This window comes from Antedon mediterranea, chromosome 7, assembly GCF_964355755.1.
Source record: "Antedon mediterranea chromosome 7, ecAntMedi1.1, whole genome shotgun sequence".
In the NCBI taxonomy this organism is placed as follows: Eukaryota; Metazoa; Echinodermata; class Crinoidea; order Comatulida; family Antedonidae; genus Antedon; species Antedon mediterranea.
The window spans coordinates 17,508,803-17,534,225 of record NC_092676.1 but is presented as its reverse complement, the minus strand read 5'-3'; the positions used below and the strand labels follow the sequence as shown (position 1 = coordinate 17,534,225).

The 25,423-nt window shown below is 29.7% G+C and overlaps 1 protein-coding gene across 1 annotated transcript in view; it reads left to right on the top strand.

Annotated features, from left to right (window-relative positions):
- Positions 1 to 1,815: 1,815 nt before the first annotated feature.
- Positions 1,816 to 25,423, top strand: part of LOC140055456 (uncharacterized) — a 35,468-nt gene continuing 11,860 nt past the window's right edge. The window contains exons 1-40 of the mRNA XM_072100794.1: positions 1,816 to 1,957; positions 2,532 to 2,688; positions 3,527 to 3,592; positions 6,429 to 6,494; positions 7,230 to 7,304; positions 8,641 to 8,776; positions 8,941 to 9,185; positions 9,483 to 9,554; positions 9,784 to 9,855; positions 10,141 to 10,212; positions 10,626 to 10,796; positions 11,153 to 11,287; positions 11,514 to 11,663; positions 12,538 to 12,615; positions 13,762 to 13,899; positions 14,210 to 14,353; positions 14,532 to 14,747; positions 15,335 to 15,406; positions 15,619 to 15,693; positions 15,843 to 15,911; positions 16,122 to 16,190; positions 16,643 to 16,714; positions 17,245 to 17,319; positions 17,741 to 17,809; positions 18,231 to 18,371; positions 18,973 to 19,044; positions 19,340 to 19,411; positions 19,774 to 19,839; positions 20,024 to 20,098; positions 20,667 to 20,854; positions 21,334 to 21,451; positions 21,853 to 22,116; positions 22,423 to 22,638; positions 23,085 to 23,174; positions 23,264 to 23,436; positions 23,742 to 23,839; positions 24,019 to 24,250; positions 24,395 to 24,538; positions 24,788 to 24,957; positions 25,202 to 25,374. Coding sequence (XP_071956895.1) covers positions 1,816 to 1,957; positions 2,532 to 2,688; positions 3,527 to 3,592; positions 6,429 to 6,494; positions 7,230 to 7,304; positions 8,641 to 8,776; positions 8,941 to 9,185; positions 9,483 to 9,554; positions 9,784 to 9,855; positions 10,141 to 10,212; positions 10,626 to 10,796; positions 11,153 to 11,287; positions 11,514 to 11,663; positions 12,538 to 12,615; positions 13,762 to 13,899; positions 14,210 to 14,353; positions 14,532 to 14,747; positions 15,335 to 15,406; positions 15,619 to 15,693; positions 15,843 to 15,911; positions 16,122 to 16,190; positions 16,643 to 16,714; positions 17,245 to 17,319; positions 17,741 to 17,809; positions 18,231 to 18,371; positions 18,973 to 19,044; positions 19,340 to 19,411; positions 19,774 to 19,839; positions 20,024 to 20,098; positions 20,667 to 20,854; positions 21,334 to 21,451; positions 21,853 to 22,116; positions 22,423 to 22,638; positions 23,085 to 23,174; positions 23,264 to 23,436; positions 23,742 to 23,839; positions 24,019 to 24,250; positions 24,395 to 24,538; positions 24,788 to 24,957; positions 25,202 to 25,374 — 4,928 coding nt within the window. The remainder of the gene's footprint in view (positions 1,958 to 2,531; positions 2,689 to 3,526; positions 3,593 to 6,428; positions 6,495 to 7,229; positions 7,305 to 8,640; positions 8,777 to 8,940; positions 9,186 to 9,482; positions 9,555 to 9,783; positions 9,856 to 10,140; positions 10,213 to 10,625; positions 10,797 to 11,152; positions 11,288 to 11,513; positions 11,664 to 12,537; positions 12,616 to 13,761; positions 13,900 to 14,209; positions 14,354 to 14,531; positions 14,748 to 15,334; positions 15,407 to 15,618; positions 15,694 to 15,842; positions 15,912 to 16,121; positions 16,191 to 16,642; positions 16,715 to 17,244; positions 17,320 to 17,740; positions 17,810 to 18,230; positions 18,372 to 18,972; positions 19,045 to 19,339; positions 19,412 to 19,773; positions 19,840 to 20,023; positions 20,099 to 20,666; positions 20,855 to 21,333; positions 21,452 to 21,852; positions 22,117 to 22,422; positions 22,639 to 23,084; positions 23,175 to 23,263; positions 23,437 to 23,741; positions 23,840 to 24,018; positions 24,251 to 24,394; positions 24,539 to 24,787; positions 24,958 to 25,201; positions 25,375 to 25,423) is intronic.

Here is a 25,423-nt window from a genome sequence, read left to right as displayed (position 1 = left end):
ACAGCACTTAACATGGGCAAATAACTGTGCATGTGTTTTCACCAGTAATAGTTACCATTTTTTAAAGTCCTTTCTAATGAGCAAAAATAGTTTCTGTTATTGAAAATTAACAAATCATGTGTCCAAAAAAGATTCAATAGGTATTTATATTTATTAGCGACTCAAAAGAACACATAACTAAAATAAAGAAAAATGTAACAGAGAAATTCAATCTAAAGATAAACGAAAGTAAAACAGAAGAATACCTAATAGGAAGAAACACCGATAGTAAATGGGAAGAATGCAAATACCTCGGTAGTAACTTGGACACAGAAAAAGACATTAAAAAAAGAAAATCACTAGCAGCTATGGCATATAACAAGCTGAAGTCGTCGCTAGAACACAAAACGATGTCTATAGACGTGAAATCCCGTTTGTTTGACGCATACATAGCAAGTATTTTCTTATACAACAGTGAACTCTGGGTACTAAACAAAAAATTACAAGAGAGTATAGATATATATCACAGGAAAATGTTGCGAAAGATGATAGATATTAAATTAACAGATAGAGTGTGTAACACGAAAATGTACAAGATAACAAAACAAGAAGAATGGAGTAAAAGAATTAAACGAAGGAGACTAAAATGGTATGGACACATAATTAGATTACCGGATGATACCCCAATCAAACAAACAATGAAGGAAACTAACAGGAAAGTAAAACGACCAGTAGGAAGACCAAGAAATAACTGGATGAATCAAATAAAGAAAGACTTACAAGGACTAGTAGACACTAACACAATAACAAACCATCCTGCCATAAACAGAAAAAAATGGAAACAAATTGTGGAAAGCGTAATGTCGGAAGACGGAAAACGTTAGCAACGTTATAATGAATGCTGACAACATATTAAAGGAAAATATAGTTAGATAGATAGGTAGATTTTGATTGAACAATCATCATATGTAATTTAATCTATGACTTGTTTGCATTGATATCTTCAATTGCAATATTATTATTAGATTTCTCAATATGAATATCTTGATTAAATACTATTGTATATAGTAGTCAATAGATCTGTATTTGCGTACTTAAAGGTTCTTCATGCTTTTTATAATAGCTTGTGTACACACCAGCTTGTTGTATTTACTAAGTCTCTTTTATCTATTGATATACCGTTAAGGATTTATTCGGTGCAAACATATACTCGTGCATAGTCAATGCCGTTTATTCACGTTTCTAAGCAATGTAATTTCAGTTTAAATATTTTATAAACAAGTTTGAAAATAAAATGTGTGTAAGGGTTGAGTGCCCTTTTAAAGATGATTGTTTGTAAAGTATTTTTTACATGTTTTATGTTTGTTCTTGCTACTAAAACGGTGTTTACTGTTTGTCAACGTTTTGAATTCCGATCTCCTTAAGCTACTTTTTAAAGTTAAGGTTAAGTCCCACATTATTTTGCAAAGTAGTAAACGGTACAGTAACAGTGAACATCTTGGATTTTGCACATTCTACAGCTAGCAAACATTTTTATAATTGATACTATTAAGACAAGACAAGTTTCAATCATTTTTTTTTAGTTCAGATATTTGGTCTATATTATAATGATGACTCTATAAAATGGTATGCCTGCTTAAGAGATTACTTACTTTTTCGGAATTTATTTTTTATAATTTACCGAAATAATGTTTTACCCACCCTGACTTAATTTGATATAGGTCTGTCTCACGTAAAATAAAACTTATTTTAATTATAATGTGAATTAATTTTATCTTCTAGCTTTCCAATTATTGAAGTTTCAATAACATTTTGTGAATTCAAATAATGAAAAAAATGAAAACCAAAATTGTTTTTATTGTACTAGCTGTAATAATAAGTTATGTTGGTAAAGTTAGTAGTGTCTGGGATGGTGCAAACTATTGGAATGATCGATATCCTAACACAGAAGGTGGCTTAGATCCTGAATATGAAACAGGTAGGCAATGAAATTTAAATAACTTAACAAGTCAACAAATTCAAAATTCAAATTCAAAGTCAAAATTGTATTGTATGTTGATGCTTCTTTCATATTCTACTGGGTACTACTCTACTCAACTCCTGTTCTACAACCATATTAATCTAATATTTCCTCTTTCTAATGAAGAGTCTGGATGGGTTATTCTGGAATATTATTAATTTGTAATCGCAAATGTATTCATTAAATAAGTTAAATGTATAGATAATAAAGTACAGTTAAAGCCAATAAAAGAATTCAATAAAACATCGAATTCTTTAGTCGTTCTTCTCTCTATTTAATCCCTTTCAAGACTAGAAGTAATAATGTATATATTTTCTGTATTCTTTTCTCAACTAAATCTTTACTCATTTAATGCATATAGGCTTAGTCCATGGAGTAATTAACCACACACACGTTGTGATTTTGTATGGCTTTTTATCTGTTCTAAAACCTTTCATATGGTGCACCTTACCGGTGGTTATAGGGTAATATCAACGAGCATGATTATAATCTTTTTACTATAACTGACTTTTAATAATATCATTTGTGCCAGGAACGGATATGTTTACAGGGCTATGGTCAGATAACACAAATAGCTATGGGAATACAGGGTATGGAAAATCATCGACTACATACAGTTCCAATACTTGTGGTGGATGCACATGTGATTCTATCACACAGACGGTAGATTGCTCATCCGCAACTACAGTGTAAGTAGATAACACGATTTTACTAAAGAAGATGAAAACAAAAAGATAAATTAGTAATTATCTTACTGCCAAAAGGTTCATATCAAATAAGTCAATAGAAAAAATGTAAATGTTAGTTATACATTTAGTGTATGAAGGGTTTTATAACTGGTCATGTTGCAATTATATATTGGTACTATTATATATTATTATATTATAAAAGTATTGTATTGTGTGTTTCAAGACCTTTGAAACCATTTAGTGACTCAATATAATGTGAAGATTGACATTTTAAGTTCAATATTATTATCAAGATAAACCTAGACCTTTCACATAATATAATAAATTGTCCATGATTAGATCAGGGTACAATTAACTCCTAATAGTTATATCAAGACCTTTGAATCCACTAGAGATAAGAATAAGTGTAAGAAATGCATGCCAATTTACTCAATTAAACTACATTCACGTCAAAGACTGTGCCATTTTGTTAAATATGAAAAAACATTATGGAAAAAGGGTGAAGGTACTTTAAGTCTGTAGAAATGCTGATAATTACAAATAAACAGTTACCATGTAGCTTACTAATAGACATATGTAACACCATTTTCATACATTTATACACGAACAGCATTTCTCATTCAAACAGTTTTTTACACCTTAGTTTTTATATGTATATTTGTTTACATTAATTAACTGGCTAACTCTCAACCACCCCGAGATACTGGAAATTAATGCATTTTTAAATGGTTAAGATGTGGATTTTTTAAAAGAATAAGTCTATATATTCTATGATTTTTTGTTTATAAGAGGATTTTTTGTTTAACAATATAATTACCATTATTAATGTTTATTTCAGTGAACTTTTAAATCAGGACTTTGATAATTTGACAGATATAACATTTTCTCCTAGTGTTACTTCAATGTAAGTACAGTACAGTATTATTATAATACCGGTATATTAACATTCCGTCATAATAGTATGTATATAATATATAGTCTAGAGCCTACTATTAATATGAGGCCTTTACATACATTTCTGTCAACTGATAGTAAAAATAACAATAATCACACATGAAGGAAGCTAAATGTTTACTATTTTTATAATTCCTCCTAACTTAAGGTTATTGTAAAGTGTTAAGGTATATTTTAATTTGATTGATCACACTAATTATTCAACTGTATGTACTGCATGATGGGCTCTTTCAACAATGTCTGAAAAGTTTAACAGATGTAATCCTGCACCTAGGCTAATAATGTGAACTAATAAGCTAATAAGACCAACTTCTAAATTCTAGCTCCACTATTCTCAAATGATTCTTGTTTATCTTCTATTTCATGACAATTCTGCAAATCTGCAATCCATGATGATATTAAACAATCTTTTAATTAAATTGTCATAGTACTTTTTTGACCCTTGTTAATTATATTCAGTAAGAATAATGACCAGTTCCAACATACAAATCAGATAATACTCAAATTGTGATATAATCAATTTAAGTAGTTTGGAGAATATTTGCACGACTGTGGGTATGTGTCATGTGAGCATACTTTTCACAGTGAAATCCGTCTAAAAGCCCATTTACACAAGGACGATAAGGATCAACGATAACAGATATTTGTTTGAAGAATTTCATCTGGTTGTGGAATAGGTATTAAATAAAATTTCTTTTTGATATGTTTTGAAACGTTCTGTAAGTTCGCTTATATTAGTTTTTGGTTGTTCAAAAAGAAATTTTATTTAATAATGATAAAAAGATAAACGTACACTTTTAAAAAGAAAAGAAACGTTGTCATCTTAGAACTATATGATAACCATTTTTGCTGCATTTGATGACAATACTATTTTTAAAAATCCAATGACGTCATGATCAATAAGAACCTTAATATCGTAACAATACAACGATCGTTGATCGGTATAGTGTAAATGGGCTTTTAGTCACGATAAAATCAATATTAAAAAGTTTTAAAGGATTTTTGTTCAATGTTTTGGAGTTTTGCTCGGTTTAACAATACCATATGTATTAATTGCAGTATAAGATAAGATAATACATTTTATATCATGTTATAATGAAATTTAGTAATTCTCTTCGTTACGTGTTCGTTACGTGTTTAGAAGAGAATTTAGATCTCATCGTAGTTGTACGACACGGTTTGGTATGCCGTGTGTTGTTCTTGTACGGGGTTAATGCTTGGTTCCCACTAGCGACGCAACGCAAGGACGTAACGCAACGCAAGTGAATTGACCAATCACAAGCGATGGCTTATTCGCTTGTGATTGCCAACTGTCTATAACTTCGCTTTTCATTGGTTAACACGCTTGCGTTGCGTTTACGTCCTTGCGTTACGTTCTAGTGGGAACCAAGCTTTACGGGGACTGAGATGAGATACTAATGTTACTGCAGTTTGCATATAGTTTATTACTTTAATATTATTACTTTAGTTTCTTTTAATCTAAGTTTAGTTAAGTTTCTCCTTTGAATATTCATTTATTCTGTTACTTTCTTATTTGCATTCTCATTTACATATTATTTGCCAAGTGTGCACAGTGTGCTGTTTCTCCTTTGTTTCCCTTGTCCTGATTTTCTTTTGTTCTGTTCAGTTGTTGTTTGTCTGTGCAAGGGTACATGTCTGTGCAAGTGCATAAGCAGCCATTGTTTTTTTTTTACCAGCTCTCACTCTACAGTTTTATTAATATTTACACTTTTTTTCTATTGGATATTTCTGGGATTTTATTTTGTTTTGGAATTACTTTGCAAATGTTGACATTATTGTGGATGGTGCATATTAAAGGAAGTACTTTACTTAAAAGGTTTTTCATATCATGGTGCTAGATTATGGAATACTTTAGAAAAACCAATGCAAAATGCCACAAATATAAATACTTAAAAAAAATTATTGGTGTAATTTATTATTTATTTTGTACTCTCAGCAAAATTGTAATTACGGTTTCTGTTTATATATTTTTGTTCTCTAATTTTTTATTTTTAAAATTTGTTATTTTTAAATTTGTATTGTATTACTGTTAGTTGATCACGGTCTTGTAGAAGAACACCTTTATGAAACAGAAAAAATGAATATTCAAGGAAAGAAACTTAGATTAAAGGAATAAATAACTAAATGCAAACTGCAGTAACAACTAATATAACATAGGTACAAATGTAATATATGTTTATAAAAGAATACAGCAAAAAAAAAAAGTATTATAATAAGGCCTCCTATTACTATTATTTATTAAATTTTTCATCTTATTGCACAATGATTATATAATCTTGTGTCTCATTCTAATCTGTTACAGTACTATCATTGGAAACCTTAAATTGATTTTTGATGGAACATTTTCTCTACTAACCAGCTTGGAAAAACTGTAAGTATTTTGCATACTGCTACTTTAAATAATGCTTTAATTTATTTTTACATTTTAATATGCCTGTACTAGATGGTGTACCAGACTAATACTATAAGTGACACATGTGTGAAAATATCTGTTAAAACAACTGTGAAAATAATTAAACTACATTACGACTAGTGTATTAGCATAATAAAATATGACCGTGTTTCATTGCTATATCGCTTTTTATTGGAGCTTAATTGACGCTGTAATACTGACAGTTTTGTTGTTTATGTAAATATTTGTTTAATATTATAATAACAGAACACTATTATTTATGTTGTATTATGAACCACATTCAGAATCTTACAATACATTTTGGCCTACAATAGCCTTTCAATATTGGTATTTTCTTTTTCAATTCATGCAGAATTATACATCAAACTGATTTAGCAGAATTTCCAGATATATCTGGATGCACAAGTTTAAAAATTCTGTAAGTCAATTAATTATTTAATTATAAACAACTTATTAATCCAGGATTTCACAATCAGGGAAAAGAATAACCTGCTTTGTACTGTGGTCCTGTCTAAATATTTACTAATGTATGAATAATTATGATTATTTGTTGTCCATAAAAGGTTTCTACACATAATTATCGTGTGTAGTATGCATGTTCATTTACTCAACAAAAAATTACCGTGGCGTTTTAGGAATACATCGGTTATTATGGTATCATGATCAATGTTGCCACAGCTACCTATAACATTGCAAATAGTAAATGACCAAAATGATGAAATAAAGTAGTCCTATGTAAGGCATAAGGTTATGAGGGGATGAACAGGTTATGGGAAATGAAGGTAGATACAGGGATAGCCGCTCTTAAAACTTGTATATGGCCCTGCAATACTGAGGGCATTATAGTGTAATTAGACCATTTTGTTGATATGAAGTGCGAGTTTATTTGGGCAGATGACATTTTATTATGCAGAAATTTAAATGTTACTGTTTAAGAACAGTGTACATATTTTTGATTTAGAAATGTTTCTTTCTGTTTTATAAACCTTTATTTTGGTTTCGTATACTTCACTGCAGGCAATCTTCTGTTAATTATTTGCATGTTAACGTTTTCCAATTATGCTTTGTTCAATCACTCAAACCCAGGCTTTCAAATTTTTTTATTCAGGAAATGTAGCCCATTCTATTCTATTATGTTTTTGTGTTTTTATAGTGAGATTTCTGAAAGTCGTTTAAAATTTAATTCACAATTTGACTTCAAAGGCTTGCCAGCTTCATTGACGCATGTGTAAGTAGATACTTAATAATATTTTATTTACATCATCATCTTTATGTTTGTTTTATATAAACATATGAAGCACTGAATGTATATGTGTACATACTGTGATCAAATATAAAACAGCCAATATTCAATACAATGCAAGCGTGCGATCATAGTAGAGCAGTATTTTATTTCATCATTCACTGTAAGTCGAAGTAATAAGATATACTGTACGAGATACAAGTAAACCTTATTGTCAAATGCGATTTCGAGATAATGTTTTGTACCAAGTAGAATCATTAAAAAATACAACGTGATAAATAGTTAAATAAAATATAATACACATTACTATGGTTTAAACATTTTGTCACGTGCATGTTGAGAATCTGAAACGGTTCTAGTCCTCTGATCGGCTAATAATACTGTTTGAATGTAATGGATGGGATGAGTCTTGCATAATTGAGCTAAAAGTATAAATGTTTTAAACATCATTCAGGGATTTTTCAATTCAATACCAATAACTCTGCTGGCCATACTTACAATTCTCTGAATTTGACTTTTACTTTTAACATTGATACGAATAATTCAAATAATATATATAAGAATATTTGTAAGAATAAAACATATAAATAAAATGGAACATCTAACCGTTCACAATGCATCTTTTTTTATCACCTGTTTTACTTTTTGTGTTCGATAAATAAATTGAAACTTGAAACGTGAAACAAATTACATTCTCTTATTCACGTTGGTGGTACAAAGTTCCCTACTGTTGCTTTCCCTGTTTAGTTCATTATCAATTATTAATCCCAAGTACTTGTGTCTATCTACTAAACTGCAGTAAACAAAATAATAAAGTGAAGACATACCTTCGCAACTAACAAGTTGAATTAAAATATTTATTAGCTTTAAGTATACTAACCTCTATAAATTAATTAAATCAATCAATCTAAATAATTACTAGAAATACATTAATACAATAGAAGAATTCAAGCAATATTTTGTACATTTTAATGAACTTTCACCTATGCAAATTATATTTTCTTGTTTATTTAATATAGAAACTTGGTGAATAATGCGATTGATAGACTGCCCAGTGGATTCTTCTCAAATTCCAATATTCAGTTCTTGTGAGTATTATTAAATCCTTTCAAAACTATACAACGCAAAATTAACATTTTATTAGCTTCTCAATATTCATGTTTGACGAAAAGGAAATTAAAATTTAATTACAAATAACCATGGTGATTCAATTTACTTGGACGGCAATATCATATTAAATTTATTAAAATATGTTGAAAGAATTAATTAATTGGAAATATTGATCATACCATATTGCATTATACATTATAACGTATTATAGTTGCAAAGGTTTCACAAAAAAGAAAAATGTGTTGAATTGGCTTTTGTCTTTCCTCATCGTTATATCAACATCATTCACACAGATACAAGCAAACAAACAAACAACGGCAGGTGAAACATTATCCTCCTTGATGGAAGTAATAAAGCACACATGTACAGGTTTAGATAAGAATTGTTATAAGTTAACAATCTAACCATGTTTAAATTCATAAACCACTATGGGTGTCGATGTAATCTCCTTTAGCCAGTGGTAAATAGTTTTAACTACTGTAACTACCACTGTGCTATATAAAAATAGTAGGCCTACAGTGTTCATGACACTAAACATAAAATATTGCAAAACGGACGAACACTACAATTCACCATATTATTCCATTTTTGTTTAATTGAATTTAGAGGTCTTAGTATGAATCAGATGACTAAGTTCCCAACAGATGCTGTAACCAAGTTGAATCACCTACTTTTTCTGTCCATTGATCAAAATTTGTTGGAAAGTATTTCAAAGAGAAATATAGAGGCATTAGCAGTGTCTGATGTCCAGCATCTGTAAGTCATATAGACACTTTTTAAAAACTTTTACCATTCGGAATAATCCCTCCAACATTATTTGTAATTTTGGGGTATAAAAACAAAATAAATAGAATGATCCCAAAATAATAAAGATACTAAAATAATATGAATAGACTTAAATGGAGATAATTATGTTGATGATTATGATTATGATGATTATGTTGATGGATGGTCCATTATTCCTTCCATTCAAAATAACTAATGAACCTCCATTAAAAGTATACAGTAAGTTTCATTGTATAGTATTATTTTTATATTTTCTTAATTTTACAGCAACTTCAGCAATAATGTAATCAACTACATAGCTCCCAAATCATTCTCTCAGCTGAAGTCCCTTAAGATACTGTAAGTATATTTTTTTATAATTTAAAACACCATAATGTCACAATCATACAATAATGTATGTATAAGTTATGTGATACATATGGTATAATCTATACTTTTTATTTTTTTCTGACCATTACTACAAGTATTAGATACCTTTCCTTTAGTGAATGCTAAAAGAAGCCTCCCTCTCCCATCCCTCGGTTATGCAATTTGCTAGAATATCAGCAAAATTTCCATTTATTTTCAGGGAGCTTCATGAAAACAAGCTATCCAGTTTGAATCCAAATGTATTTGCTAACGTACCAGAACTTTTACATTTGTAAGTGTTAAGTAGGAGAAATAGTTGACTGAACTAAACCACTGTATCCATTTTAACAAAGAAAAAAATATAATAAACATATATAAATTTAAGTACAGTTGAATTGAATAACTAATAATACCTGTAGAAACCTTTATCATGTTTGTTTAGTTGCTCACAGAGGTAAATACATATTATTGGAAGTACTGTACTACCCTACCTTAAATATTCCACTATTCTTTATTTTAATCTTACAACATATATATAATTTATACAATTTCATATGATATGTGTTAACTTATACAGAGGATTGAATCAAAATCAGTTTACAACCATTGGATCCAAGTATTTTACCAACCTACCAAAGTTGCAAACTTTGTAAGTTATAATCCTTTAATTCTTGGTATGATGATACAGAATATTGCTATAATAATTACCTATGCTCAGTGCTACCACTATGTGTGTAGATTGCTTGCTCATTAAAATGAATTGTTTACTTCATCAGGCTGTGTTCTTGTCATCAATAATTAATTGGAAAAACTAAAAACTACCAGTGCAACATTTTACTTTTTAAAGTAGCTAATATACAAAACTATAGAAATAGAGAATATACATATCAACTGGGTGAACATATCTACTTATTTGTTAAATAAGTTATATAAAGCTTTTACATTTCTCAGAACTCATAATAGCATCTATCCGAGAGTTTCCGTACTTATCTCCACTGAGGAGTATCGGCTAACTTTTCCCTCTATAACATGATTTCTTGGGAGTGTTTATTTGTATTGCAGGATTCTACATTCTCAGGAAGATGACATACCTAACATGCTATCTGTAATAATGTATGATGCTTTCCAAGGAATTGGTGATGAACTTGTTAATTTATGGCTTAGTGATAACGCACTAACAACTTTTCCACATCCAGTGTTATCCGAAGAATCTTACCCAAAATTGGAATTCCTGTAAGTTTCATGTGAATAGAATATTTTATTTGTTTGTGATCTTACGACATTGTGATAAATAATTAATCATTCTAAGAACCAATACATTGTAACAATAATAATGCTGGTGGTACTGTAACTCATTTCATTCACTGCATAGAGTAAGTAATAAGTCTAATTCTGGAGTTATTAATTGTCACAAGTAATGGAAATATAAATCTTCATAATCCCACGCCAGCGAGAGAACTGTACCTGTCGCCCTACTTTTCAAATAATTTTTAATGTCTAAATCAAGAATAGTGTAACAGGTTAGGGCAGCTTCTCACACCTGAGTGTGGTTCTATGGCATGACCTTATGTAATTAATTCTTTTAACAGGTATTTAGATCACAATGATATCAGCAACATAACAATATATGCTGAGGATGCATTTTCAGCATCATCACTAACATACTACAAGTACAAGTTGAATTCGCATGATCCATTCCTCATGTTGTCAAGTCTCACAGATTTGTAAGTATTCTGTAGTTTCAACAACAAAACATCAATATAAAATAGATTTTAGAAACATTTTTCTATGGAATACATGCTGTGTACTTCTTGTCGATTATGCCTATGTATTTTAATTTTTGAAATACAACATTTTAGTTGCAATAAATGTATTAATTTTTGATGACATTTTTGGATATAAACTTTTGGACATGTATAATGTAATTTTTAACTCAATTTTTGTTTACAGAGATCTCTCCACCAATGCTATAGAAGGATTAAATGAGGGTGATTTGTGTAATTTACAATCCCTCCAAAATCTTAACCTTGATTCAAATTTGCTAGATGAGACTACACTGGAAACCGAGTCATTTTCATGTCTATCGAACCTTTATGAATTGTAAGTCCAATTTATGTATTATTAGGTGATCATTTAGAATAAAATGATGTAGGCCTATGAATCGTCTTACTATATATCTTTCTGTACAGATTTTATGTAACAAATATCTCAAAAAGTTTAATGTCAATGATTAAAGCTGTATTGTCCCCCAAAAACATGAAACATGAAGATTAATTAAATCAGACTTTGAATATGTTATAAAGTTAATCACTTCCATAAAAAAACGAAAACAAAAATGTTTTTACTTATAAAATGACAAAATAATAACTATTATGTTACATTAAAATGGAATATTCAACAAAACATTTTTTAAGAATTATTTTTTCAGGGGGACAATACATCTTTAAGTTTAATTTTACAATATCTCCATAACTCATCATCACACACATCAATAACATTTACTATACGTAAATTTCAGGTCAAGGGTAAAAACATTAACAAATAAAAACGCACGCGTACATAGGGTCATGTGCGTTAAAAATTGAAAAAGTTCAAAATTCAGTTTTGATAAAATTAGAGCGTTCTTAAAAATATCGTATTCTTAGGAAGCGTAAAAATACGATTTTGTATATATAATCAACATTTTGTGATCATATTTTAACATACGTGCATGTTTTAAAAAATTAAATGTCAGTAAAATTATAACGATGATCACCAACAATTCGTCAAAGTGACGAATTAAATTTTAGTTCTTGTTAATTTGCCTAAGTTAAGGAAATTCACATTGTCCTGTAATTTAAGTTTAAATTGATTATTATAGCACTACTGCCAGATAATTTAACATATTGCATGAAAATGCAATATAGTAAAAATAACTACTTATCAAACAGCATGATGTGAGTAATTTAGCTTCTGATTTTACTTTTTTTTATAGACAACTTGGATATAACGTTTTTAAATATGTTCCTGATGCTGTTAAAAATGAAAGTCGATTGCCATATATCAATACACTGTAAGTGATCAAATAACATGTGTTTTCTAAACTTGGTTCTGTGTAGAAAAAACATTTGCCAGTTTATCCTTGTTTATATTCATATAAAAATCATCATAGAATAAAATCTTGGAGACTAAACCCAATTTGCTCCAGTTGGTTGTTTATCACTTTTCTACAATGCCTGGGTTGGCTTTATAATTATGCCAATTGTAAATAGGAACCACAACAGTATGTACATTTTATATAATGGATATCCTGCCTTTATTTGCTATTTGCTGAAGTTCAAGACCATTCATACAGTATTATTTTGTCTTCATAACTTTCTCTGGAGATATAAAGTTATTTAAAGTCGTATTTACATTTTATTCCGAGGTTGAAAGAGTAACCCAATACAAATACTTAGGTACTATAATTGACAACAAATTAAAATGGGAGTCAAACTCTCTCATGATTTCCAAGAAGGCATCTCAAAGGCTCTACTTTCTCAGAAAACTCAAGCAAATTAGAGTTGATAACACTATTTTAATTCTATTTTATCAAAGTATTATTCAAAGTATTTTATCTTTTAGCATTGGATGTTTTTATGGTAACTTTACTGAAAATGATAAGAAAAATATTGAGAGACCACGTAAAATTGCACAACGTATTATTAAAGCTGATCTTACGCCTTGTTCATTTATCTATGAAAAGAGTATTCTAAAAAAAGTAAACAATATTATGAAAGACCCCACTCATCCGTTACATTACTGTTATAACTTAAATAGATCAGGCATTAGGCTACGACCTCCAAGAGCAAATCTTTGTAGAACTAGAAAATCCTTCGTTGTAAATAGCATTCATATTTTTAATTCTAATGTAAGACGTTAATGCAATTTTTAATAGTTTTACATTTTTAACAGTATTTTTAACTTTTTATCTTGTATTTTTAATCTGTTATAATACTGCACGTTTTTAAATTGTTGCAATATTGTTGTTTTAATCTACCAAGCAAAGTGAATTTCCATTTTTATGGACAAATAAAATTTCTTGAATCTTGAATCTTGAATTCAATTAAACTTCACCAGTGAATGTTGTTTCCTTTTAAAATTCAAACGTTTCTACACATACTGTTATTATAGTGAATACTTTACTATATTTTGTGTATTATATTATTTAATTACACAGAGAACTCAATAATAACAAGATTGCGTTTTTATTGGCCGATACATTCTCAAGTCTATCCACCTTGCGTACAATAGCCCTTCAATCAAATGTCATACTCTCAATAGAAGATGGTACATTTCCATTAGGTTTGACTTCAATGTAAGTAATATTCTATAAATATGTCAAGTATATTGAAATCAATTATTAATTTATTGGTTTTTGGTTAATATATTTTGATACAACTTTTGTAACAACTTAAAAGTACACAATTTAGAAGAAGTACACAATTTAGATTTTGAAAAATATATGCTATACAAACATATATTCTGTGGATATGGCACACCCATGATCGGTTATGTTAGAAATTTGGAAAAACATAGAATATTTATTTAAAATTTTAATTTTTATAGTGAAAGATTCTATAATTAAAAGGAAATATTTTGATTATGTAAATTTATATTCTTTTTAGAAATTTACAATCAAATCAATTTCACTTTCTACATGAAAATCCATTTCGTAACATGAGTAATCTACAAATTCTTGATCTTGGAAGTAACAATATCGATGAGATTCCAGACACAGCTCTAGATGGATGCACCAGTCTTACATCTCTGTAAGTTTTATGGTCCATAATTGGTTTAAGGTTGATTGATTGATTCAATGCTAGTTTTGTTGAAAGTTCAACATAGGCCTAGGCTGAATTCTTTTTAAGTGAAATTTAATAAATAATATTTTCCAAAAATCCAGACAGACATTTTATAATTTTAGAAACTTTAAATTTTACATTTCAGAGATTTATCTAATAACAAGCTGGGTCGTCTCCTTATCACATCTTTTGAAGACTGCCCTCTAACAAGCACAGGAAATTTCCAGTCAAATGAAATTGCATACATAGAGGATGGAACCTTCGCCAATAGACCAACAATTTCAATTTTATATTTGCAAAATAATGAACTGTCACGAATACCACAAGGCGGAGACTTTCATTCAAAATCTATGACATACTTGTAAGGCATTTTTAAGTAGGGGCTTTAATTTTTAGCTTATTTTGATGAGTCATACATTCTATAGGGTTTTAAACACAGAACATTTAACCAAAAAATTCTACTATTATTAGATTTTAAATAACTGAAGTTAGATTGATAATATGTGTCCAACAGTATTATGAAATACTGAATGATCTAAAATGTAAAGTAAACGATCTGAACAAGTCCATTATCACTTATCAGACCGTCATATCCCTGTTTAATTCTTGTAAAATAAGGATAAAATATATAATAAAAACAGTTTAAAAATGATCAAATTGACTGCCAGAATTGTTATTTTTTTTTATTATTGTACTTAACATTTGGGAAAATACATTTCAATAATTAAATGCAAATGCTCCATAACGTTAATTTAATTGAAAATCGGCAGAAACAGTTCTTTTCATGCTATTACAAATTTAGTAATATTTACATTTAGTAATATAGCATAATAGGCCTTTCTACAGTATGAAACTGTTGATAAACAACCATTATTATCTTCAAATTTCCAATTCAATAATAAGTATTGTACAATTATGCATTTAAGTTTGTTTCCTCTTATTTTAAAGGTATTTGCAGAATAATAGAATAACAGATGTTCCAACCAATTCTTTCAAGGACTTATCTGTATCTCAAACACTGTAAGTCATTTTCTTGCTCAGATATGAACTTTTGTACATGGAATTTGTTTTGCCTTTATATGAGTTTCAGTAACTATCACAGTACTTAAAAGTGGATTTCAGATGAAATTAGTTATTAGGATATAATTATTATTAAGATTGAGATTTTAATCTTTATAAATTTTATGATTTTTTTTAATTTGAAATTTATTAACATTGAATTGTATTTTTAGTGACTTGAGCAACAATCAGATATCATATATAGCAGAGTATGGATTTAATACAACCTCTGGATCATCGTCAACAATGTAAGTATTGTTACTGTACAGAACATTGTTCCACCTTTTTCTAAATTTTACCAATACTGCAGCAATAATTATTTATGTAGATGACGTGATAGGTGTATGTGGTAGGCCTAATGTTTTGGTATACAATTTTTCCATTTTAAATTATACAGATCTTTGATTGGAAATCCATTGAAGGTGTTAGAACCGCATGCTTTTAATTCAGTAAACGCACGAACTCTGTAAGTAATACGTGGTTTTCTTATTTAATGTTGGTTGATAATGTACATAGGCGAAGGTGCACTATCCAGAATGAATTAAAAATAGAGTTACTGTCATTTTTACAAATGGATATTAAAACAGAACATAACGTATAAATAGTATGTGTAATAGTATCCTTTCTTCAATAAATTAGCTTTTGATTTAGAGATTATGATTTAATTCATTTTCAGAAATCTGTATAGTTTGGAATTAACAACGCTTAACAGCTTTACATTTAGTGATGTCTCTTGTGAAGACTTGTAAGTATAGATTTTACAAAAACATTACTTATGGTGACTGCAATTCTTATTACGACCGAGGACCAACCTAGGTCAGGTCAATCGATGTGTCGTTGGTTGTCGTCTGGACATGGAAACCATTAAACCTGTGTCGATGTGAGGAACAAGGACACAAGTCTTAATATTCCAATGACGTATTTTGGTCATCGGTCATCGCCAATCGAAAGCTCTCCCCATTATTATCGTTGTGTTAAATAGGCAAATTACCATCCATGCATGAACAATCTTGCTTTTCCCTTTCCTATGTTTGTCAAAGTTTTGAGTAGGAAGGTTAAAAAAAAAAAAAAATAAAATAAATGCTAAAAACATTCAATAAATAATATATTTTTCTCATAGATTTGTAGGTAGTGCAAATGTTGTGTATATATGCTCAGGAATTGTTAATTGGATAACATTTATGTTTTTACCAACAGGAATTTATATCCTAACAGTATAAAAACAATTGAAGAAGAAGCATTTTCAAAAGTTACCGTAACTGATCAACTGTGAGTAGAATACATTCATTGTAATTTAACAAGTTTTAAAGAAACTGAGTAAGGGAGATAAGAGGAAGGTTAATATGTTCTTAAAATATCTTTGTAACAATGGAAAGGTATACATTTATTCAACAGATTTTTTAATAGTTTAATTTGCAAGGTAATTGTCGACACAGTAGTGTTTTTTCATCAATAGAGTGTTATGATTTATGATTAAATTTGAACCCCCCACCCACAAAAACTTATAAAAAGACCAAATGAATTGTTAAATTTAACACACACAAAAAAATGTCTGATTGCATTACAGTTTTTCAGGTATAATATGTTTTTTCTTTTATAATGTGGCATTATAATTGAGGGGGAAACCGGCCTTTTGTAGGTGTTTAATATCAATTTGTTTTTGCACATTAAAAATATTTACATAACTTTGCCAGATGTACCTTAGACGATTAGTATAAGTCATATTTCCATTTCCACCACTTACGGAAAACACAAAAATTTCATTGTATTTTATATAATATATCATATATATCCGAAAGGGATCTTAAATATAACGGCATCACAACACTAAAGGGAAACATGTTTGGTGATAGTGGATCCTCGGTTTATGAATTGTAAGTATAGAATCTGTTCATTATATTAATATTGAAGTTTCATATTTTTTAATTACCTTTAACAATTAAGATAAGGAAACCACTTTGTCGAATCAACCATGTTGTCAGGAAAATTATTAATATTTATTAAATTATAAATGATCACAACAACAATTGTCTTGTGTATATCACATTGAATATATTATGATGTGAGAAAAATAAGCTTGTTTAGAGAATGCATGTTTGTTTCAATGACATAAAGTGGAGTGGGTTTGACTGCAAAAAAATCAGATTCACTGTCCAAATACGTAAACATGTTTGATAACATATTATGGGTAAGGATACATTGTAATCTTAGTTTAGGGACTTTAAACAGGAATTTTACATTACAAGAACAGGTAAAGTATACTCTATAATATTATATTATATTTTTTTCCTAAAGGCATATGGAAAATAATGAGATTTCATCAATACCTGGCAACACATTCGATGGTGTTTCTACTACATTTATGTGAGTAAATTGAAATGCAAAGAACGTACTATATAACGCAAGAATCTCCTGTTTATAAAAAATACGTAACATTTCAAAAAGATAATAGGCAGTGTCATTTTTAGTCATAGAGTAGCGCATAATGTACTTCTGATACAGTATTTTTCAATCCAAAATTAATGGAGATGAGATTCCTTTGTTCTCGTAGTTAATGGTAATAATGTAAAGATCTTAAATATATTTGACTTAATCTTCAGATCTTGTAATTGATAATGAATTATATGCCACGTTAGCTTTAAAAAGTTAGGCATATACCACTCATTTGTTTAAGTCTATTTAATTCCTAGTTTTAATATAATATGCCTAATAATGAAAGTCACTTAAAACATTCGGAAATTATATGTTTTATACAGTAACATCAATACAATGATCATTGTTTTAGATATCTTTCGAACAATGCCTTGACAGAATTCCCAGCTACCGCCCTATCTGGACAGACTATTAACGAACTAGATTTATCGGGCAATAGTATTGCCAGCATTCCAGATGGTTCATTTACAAGCCACTCAAGTCTTCTGACACTGTAAGTTATTCATTTTTCTGTTGCTGTTGGTTTTAGTGTAGCTGCTGACACACACAGACACATTATTGGACATATATAGAATAATTAAATTGACATGTTGATATTAAATTTAAATTACATTTAGAGAAATGTCTTATAAATAAATAATGGTGCAACAAAGATTTTACTTGAATATTTTCGGTGGTAAAAATGTTTATAATCAAAGTGTATAATATTTTAATGATCTTGCAGAAAAATAGATTTGTGTTGAGTAGGTTTTAGTTTTAACTAGTAGGCATACATAATGTATACATGCCTGCAGTAGAAGCCATAGTGTGATAAAATTAATTCAATCAGAAAATGTGGAGCCTTGAATGGACTAGTTATAGATGAGTTAAAATGATACACCGGCCGATGTAAAGTAAAATTGGTATAAAATTTGAGTTGGGAATTTATTATCAAAAGTAAAAAATAAATTTTTTTCAATTATTAATTACAAAAAGTTTTTTTAGTCTAGTTTAATTTGTTTCTCAAAGATACCAGAATGATATACTACTGCTTAGTTGTATTTCAATGTATTATATTCATACTTTAGATATTTGTCATACTACCATTTTTACAGAGATCTATCAGACAATGCTCTTGTGGAGTTGGGCACGGTTGCCTTTGATGGATTGACATCTGTGCAAACAATGTAAGTAACAAAATCAGGTCACTTTATTTCGTTTTTTTCGTTTCGTTTCGTTTCATTACAATATTTAAATCAGTATACAAATTAGTTTACTAAGTTAAGGGTTTTAGTTTTTTTAACAAGGCCATATAAATGGCTGCACTTGCGTGCTTAAATTTGAAATTTGAGTTAGTGTTTACCAACTAACGGACCGACCAACCACCGATTAACCAACCATAATATCCCATTGCTTGTGATTTGTAAGTTTTTATTGTGTTATAGTGAGAACCAAACTTAAATCTTATTTTTTTTTTAACAGAAACCTTCAAAACAATTTGATAGCTGAGGTAGGCGATGATATTTTTAACGGCCTTACAAATGTAATGCATATGTAAGTAGCATCTATTTATTTCATTTATTTATTCGACATAAAAAATGTCTTGGACGCCAAAAACAACAGAATCACTATAGGCCTAACATGATATTTTTAATTATTTGTAAAATTGCTTCAATTTTCTTGGCTGAACAATATTTGAGACATCGCAATAGGGTATACATAATTTGTCTTATTAATAGTAGAATGTTGTATTATTAGATAATTTCTAGATAGTTTTAAAATAATTGATCATAAATTTAATCTTAACTCTATTAATCTCATTTCTACGAAAGGATCCTGATTAGACTAATTCACAGCCAAATTTCATGTGGAATTATTCAGTTACTGTTATCATTGTTTGTTTACTTTTTTGATAGCTATTTGAGTAACAACAACATCGAACATTGGCCAACTACTGTCTCTTTACCAAATCTTCAAACATTGTAAGTAAAACCTTTACTTTTATTTCCTATATATTGTAGGAATTTTCTTTTTGATTTTCTTTGTGTGCTATAGTAAAAACAAGTACACATTAATTCAAAAGTAAATGTGAAATGAATCCGGATATCTAAAACTTCTATTGGTCAACTTCATTATCATATTTAAATATACCTAACTGTTTTTTAGGAATTTGAATGCTAATGCGATTAAGAGTTTAGGTGAAAATGCTTTTGCTGGAATCGGAACACACCTAACAAATCTGTAAGTACAGTTACTGTATATTGGACTTTGTGGTTTGAAACAAAATGTGTAATCTCAATTTGATGATTTTATTGACCAGTTTTATATGAGAAGCAGTTTACCTAATTTTCTTTCTAATAACTGCGTCTGTTTCATCATGTTAATATATTAAGTTCTATACAAATAATTGATCTCTTAAAAATTTATAGTACATCAACAGTATACTTATTCAAACTAACAATACAATAAAACATGCTTAAATACATGTTATAATCATTTAACCTTATTTTTAACACAAATACAGTACAGTATTTATTTTCTATTTTGATATTCGTAATGGCTTTTTAAAAATCTTTTTTTTTGTGTTTTCTTTTTGAATAATGTTTTTATTATGGTGTTTTACGAGTGTACGGAGAGCCGAGTCTCACATTTCTCATAAAGTTTACATTTATAAATCTATTTGAACTATTTCTATAAACAAAATTCAAAAGTAAGAAACGAAAGTTATCATGGTAGATAATCCTGCATAAACATATTTTAATATTATTTTAAAGAATGATTATCTCGAAAAATCCATTTTTTTTTACAGTGATTTAGGGAACAATCCAATTGGCTGTGCGTGTGACACATACTTCTCATTTCTTGCTGTAAATGAGTCCATATTTGGAGGCGAGTGTATGGAACCATCTGCACTTCAGGGTGTTACCTTTGTTACCAGTATGGCAGAAGAAAATACTTACTATACCAAGGGTGTTTACACAAGTCTGTTTCAATGCAGTAAGTTCTTCTAACTTCTAATATGCTGTATAAGATTAGGATTAAACATGCGATATGTGTCCTTTAATTTCTAATTTAGTTGACCTATCATTATTTGTCTTCCATTTGAATGATTGAAGGAACTATTGCCCTCTCAGATTTTAAAAAACATTTGAGAATGTTAGATTGAAAAATGCACGATCTGTACAATAAGACATTTGAACTGCTTTACTTCGCAGTCAAAATGTGCCTTTAACATTATATTCAAGATGTGAGCAATGAATTAATTGAATAAAGTTTGTCTTATATTTGTTTCAATGAGGAGAATATTTTCATTCATTGAACTCTATTCAATTACATTCAGTCAATCTTACAGCCCATGAAAACATTCTCCTTCGACCATAATCTTTCATTATTGTACTATTACTTATAAATATAATAAGAAATTGAATTTTTCATTTTTCTTGGATGTTTTAAAATTATTTGGTTGTATTTTACAGATGCAGAAAATATAAATCTGTTTTCACCAAATCCAAATGAACTGTTGGCAAACTGGTCACACCCAAGTATTCTCAATCCAACAGATACTCTGAATTCTACAATAGACACCAGTTCTTGGTATGTATATAATAGCATTTTTATTTAAATTGGTGGCTGCCTTGAGGTGACGCTTGACTGCCTTCTCCCACCTTTCTCCCAAGATTATCATCTTTTGCTCACCACCATCTCCCACCCAACTTCCTTTGAAAATGTATCTATACTGTTCGTTGGAACTATGCCATAGTAGTATAGTATAGTAAACTGCCACCTACACATATTTTCTTGGTACTCAGGGTTGTCTAGGTAATAGTTTGCTATTCTTAACAGCCATTTTTTAAGCCAGCAGCTGGTATCAATCGTACAATTGTTGTGTATACGATGTGTTGTATAACATTATTTAGCGCTGTGTTTGAAAACGAACCCAAATTAAGTGTCTGAATTGTTACATTTAACTATGGTATTTGGATTAAATGTTCCAGGAGTTACACAGTTATTTGTACCAGTGATACCGCTACAACACTTACCGGTTATACTAACAACACATACCTACTGATGGATGAAACATACGGCACCAAATACGGAACAGACTACACATGCACTATTCAGTTAACTGCCAATGGTTATACAAGCGCTGCTAGTGAACCATATCACATAACAACAGTAGAAAATACTGCAATATCCAGTAACCAGACTGATGTTGATGGAACTGATATTTTGTTATCATTTACATATTATGATTTTAGGTAATTATTTTATACTATAAACCAACAATCAACAAACAGCATAATGATGTGGTATTGTACTAACATTTTGATTGGATTATTTGTGAATTTATCGGTATAGTAGGCCTACTATCAAGTTTAACACCTGTTTATACATTTAAATTAATTGTCATGATATTTATACAATAATTGGCTTCAGATGCTAATATAAAGCCTGTGAATTGCAGTATTAGATCTAAAGTGTGCAATAATCTAGATTTTCAAGAATAGTTCATTTCATCCTAGTTCAAAACATGAACTATTTTTATAAAAAATATTGACTTTCAGCGTAAGTCATCCAGATTTCACAGCAGCCCAGAAAAGTCTGATCACAAATCCAGAATATGTATCCAGTCCTTATGGAGGTTGGCTAGCCATTTCTGATAATCCCTCTGGCGATTCTTTCTCCGAGTGGTTTCGGGATAATCCAAACAATTATGTCATGGAAGGAACACTCACAATTCCGTGGCTAAATACATCTTCTCTTGAGCATCCTATACACAGGTAATACTCTTTAGTATCTTATGTTTATATACCAAACTAACAAATAAAAACATGTGTAACATTATCTACCAAACCCGTGTAGAATGTAGAGTAATGCAAAGTTTCAATCAAATTATGATGCAGTTTTCAAGTAAGACTCAAATTTTGAGAGACTGAGAAATCAAAATGGGGGTTTTCTCTATACGAATGAGAAAAGTCTCAATTGTTAGGATCTACAATTTTTTTTTTCAGAAACAGACTTATATATTTTTGTTCAAAGTGTAAATCTGACTACTCATTCAAAGAACCACCTAAGCCTTCAACACATTCTTTTCTCCTTGCTCACTTCCCTAACCCATCTAAAATAAAGAAAACCAATCTCCCAACTTGACTTTTATTATTGCTACATTATGAATCCAAATGGTTTAGATTACTGATATAACGTTAAACCATGCGCTTTTTTCTAGGTACTATACAGATGAATACTTCCCAGTTGATGGCTTAGGTTATACATCAGAAGGCCAAAGAGACTGTGCTTTTGTTCTTCATAATTTTGGGTAATTACGTTGGTTTATTTTAATCAATAGTTTAGTTAACAATAAAGATTTAGTCTTAATTGTAAAACAAACATATTATTTATCCGTAGATTTACAAGCGTGTTAAGAACAGGAATTGTATTTCAAGGTACAGAGAATATAACACTGGGTGGAGGAGATGAACTGTGGTTGTATGTCAATAAGGTGTTAGTTATTCAGGTTCTTGTTGGTGGCGCAACAGATCCTGATTATTGCAAGAGCATACAACTATCAAATGCAAATGGTAAGACTGAATAATGTTTAGATTTAAATATTTTAGACTATGACACAATTTTAGATTTGATATACAGAAAGCAAGGATAGAGTTAGGATCTATCAATCATTTATAGAAGGCGAAACTGTCAGGGAAATTGAAACTGTCAAGAAAATGGGATTTTGAGCAACCTTATAATTGCCATTACTTAGCGTTATTACATAACATTTATGCATATACACTATCGCAATCTTATTACCTTGATAGATCACAGGAGCAGATTTCTTTTTTAGATTGGGAAAAATCAATGTAGAAATGATATTGCTTTGTTGCAGGTGGTGGGTATGTCATACCACAAGAAGGAACTATAATAGATGGGGTTTGTGTTACAACTGGATATGTCAACTCTGAACGAGCCTATCTAGACTTGACAGTAAGTAAAGTATGGAAAGTATTAATCTGTTGAAGATGAAATGAATAAATAGTGGTTAACGCCACAAAAGAGAAAGAAGAAAGAAGTATGGAAAGTACGAATTCTGTGTGCAATACACATGTGTGGGCTTTATACATGCTTTTTGAGATGCAATGTTTATCAAAATACTTTTGTTTTAGGTCGGAGGAACTTATCGTTTTGACATGTTTTTGACCGAGCGTGAACCTTGTATTTCCAAATTCTACTTTGAAATGCAAGGCGTGTCGTTTCTGGATCTTGAAGTAGACGAACCACCTGCTGATTATGCTATAACTATTGATGAAGACCTGTATGTTGATGGGATTATTGAAACAATATGGGTTGCTGATGCCTTCTCTACTGGCCCAAATTATAATGTTACGATTGTTTCAGGTAGGCCTAAAGTTATATTTATATATTTTCACAAACGGCGATGTTGATCCCTTTCAGTAAAGTAACTTAATGGAATAACAATTTAACAATAAACAATGACCATGTTGATATATAGTTGAAATTCCTGGTTTATGCATTTTACAGGTAATGAAGGACGCCACTTTACTATTAAAAATGATACTACTGACAACATTAATGCAGGAAATCCACCAACCGCTGCCACACCTCCAGAAACAGAAACCATCAATGGCACTACTTTCTATATTTGTACAGAATCAACAATAGGAGGTGAGAATAAAAGAACCTTAGTTTCTTTTTAGTCCAATAATCCAAAGCTATGCCATGGAAGTTCACATGGAATTATAGAAAGTTTCTATATCACCATAAGTCATTCTAAAATTACAAATACCTGTATTCTAAAATTTAAAAATAATGTATGATAATTATGTAATAGTCAAAAAGGCTCTATATAATGAAAGATGAATTAGTTGGTTTTCAATTAGTTAAAAATGTTTAATCCAATCCAACATTTTTTAGATCCAGAACCAAATATCGGTGGATCCCAAGAATTTGATATTGGAACAGACAAGGCATTGATTACAATAGCAACAACCATTGATTATGAACAAGTTAGCGAGTATCTGCTGATTATTGAAGTCATAGATGACAATGCATCACCACCTACAGTTGGTTCAATCACTGTTAAGGTGAGATAGGAAAACATAAATCTGGTTTGATTTAACAGCAGATATAGCTACTTAAAGTATTTTCACAAAATCCAACGCCGATTACAACGTACCATCTAGTTTAAACAATTAAGAGAACACTTTGGCATTTTAATCATTAACTTAATCTTGTACTATTACACTTTTAGAACTTAGTTTGCCACTGCTACTGTTGTTTCTGTAGTAGGCCTGACGTTTTTTATCTCACATTTTTATCTTTTTTCAGATATTTGTCAATGATCTAAATGATAATTGTCCCATCTTGTCAAATGCCAGCTATAGTTTCTTCCCCATTCCACCCATGCAGATGAATCCTTTGGGAAATTTGACAGCAACTGATGCCGATGGTGGAGATAATGGAATTGTCACATATCATACTAGTGGAATATTTATTGAGACGTATGTAATGATAGGTCTATTACACCATTTATTAAATAAACTATTTGGT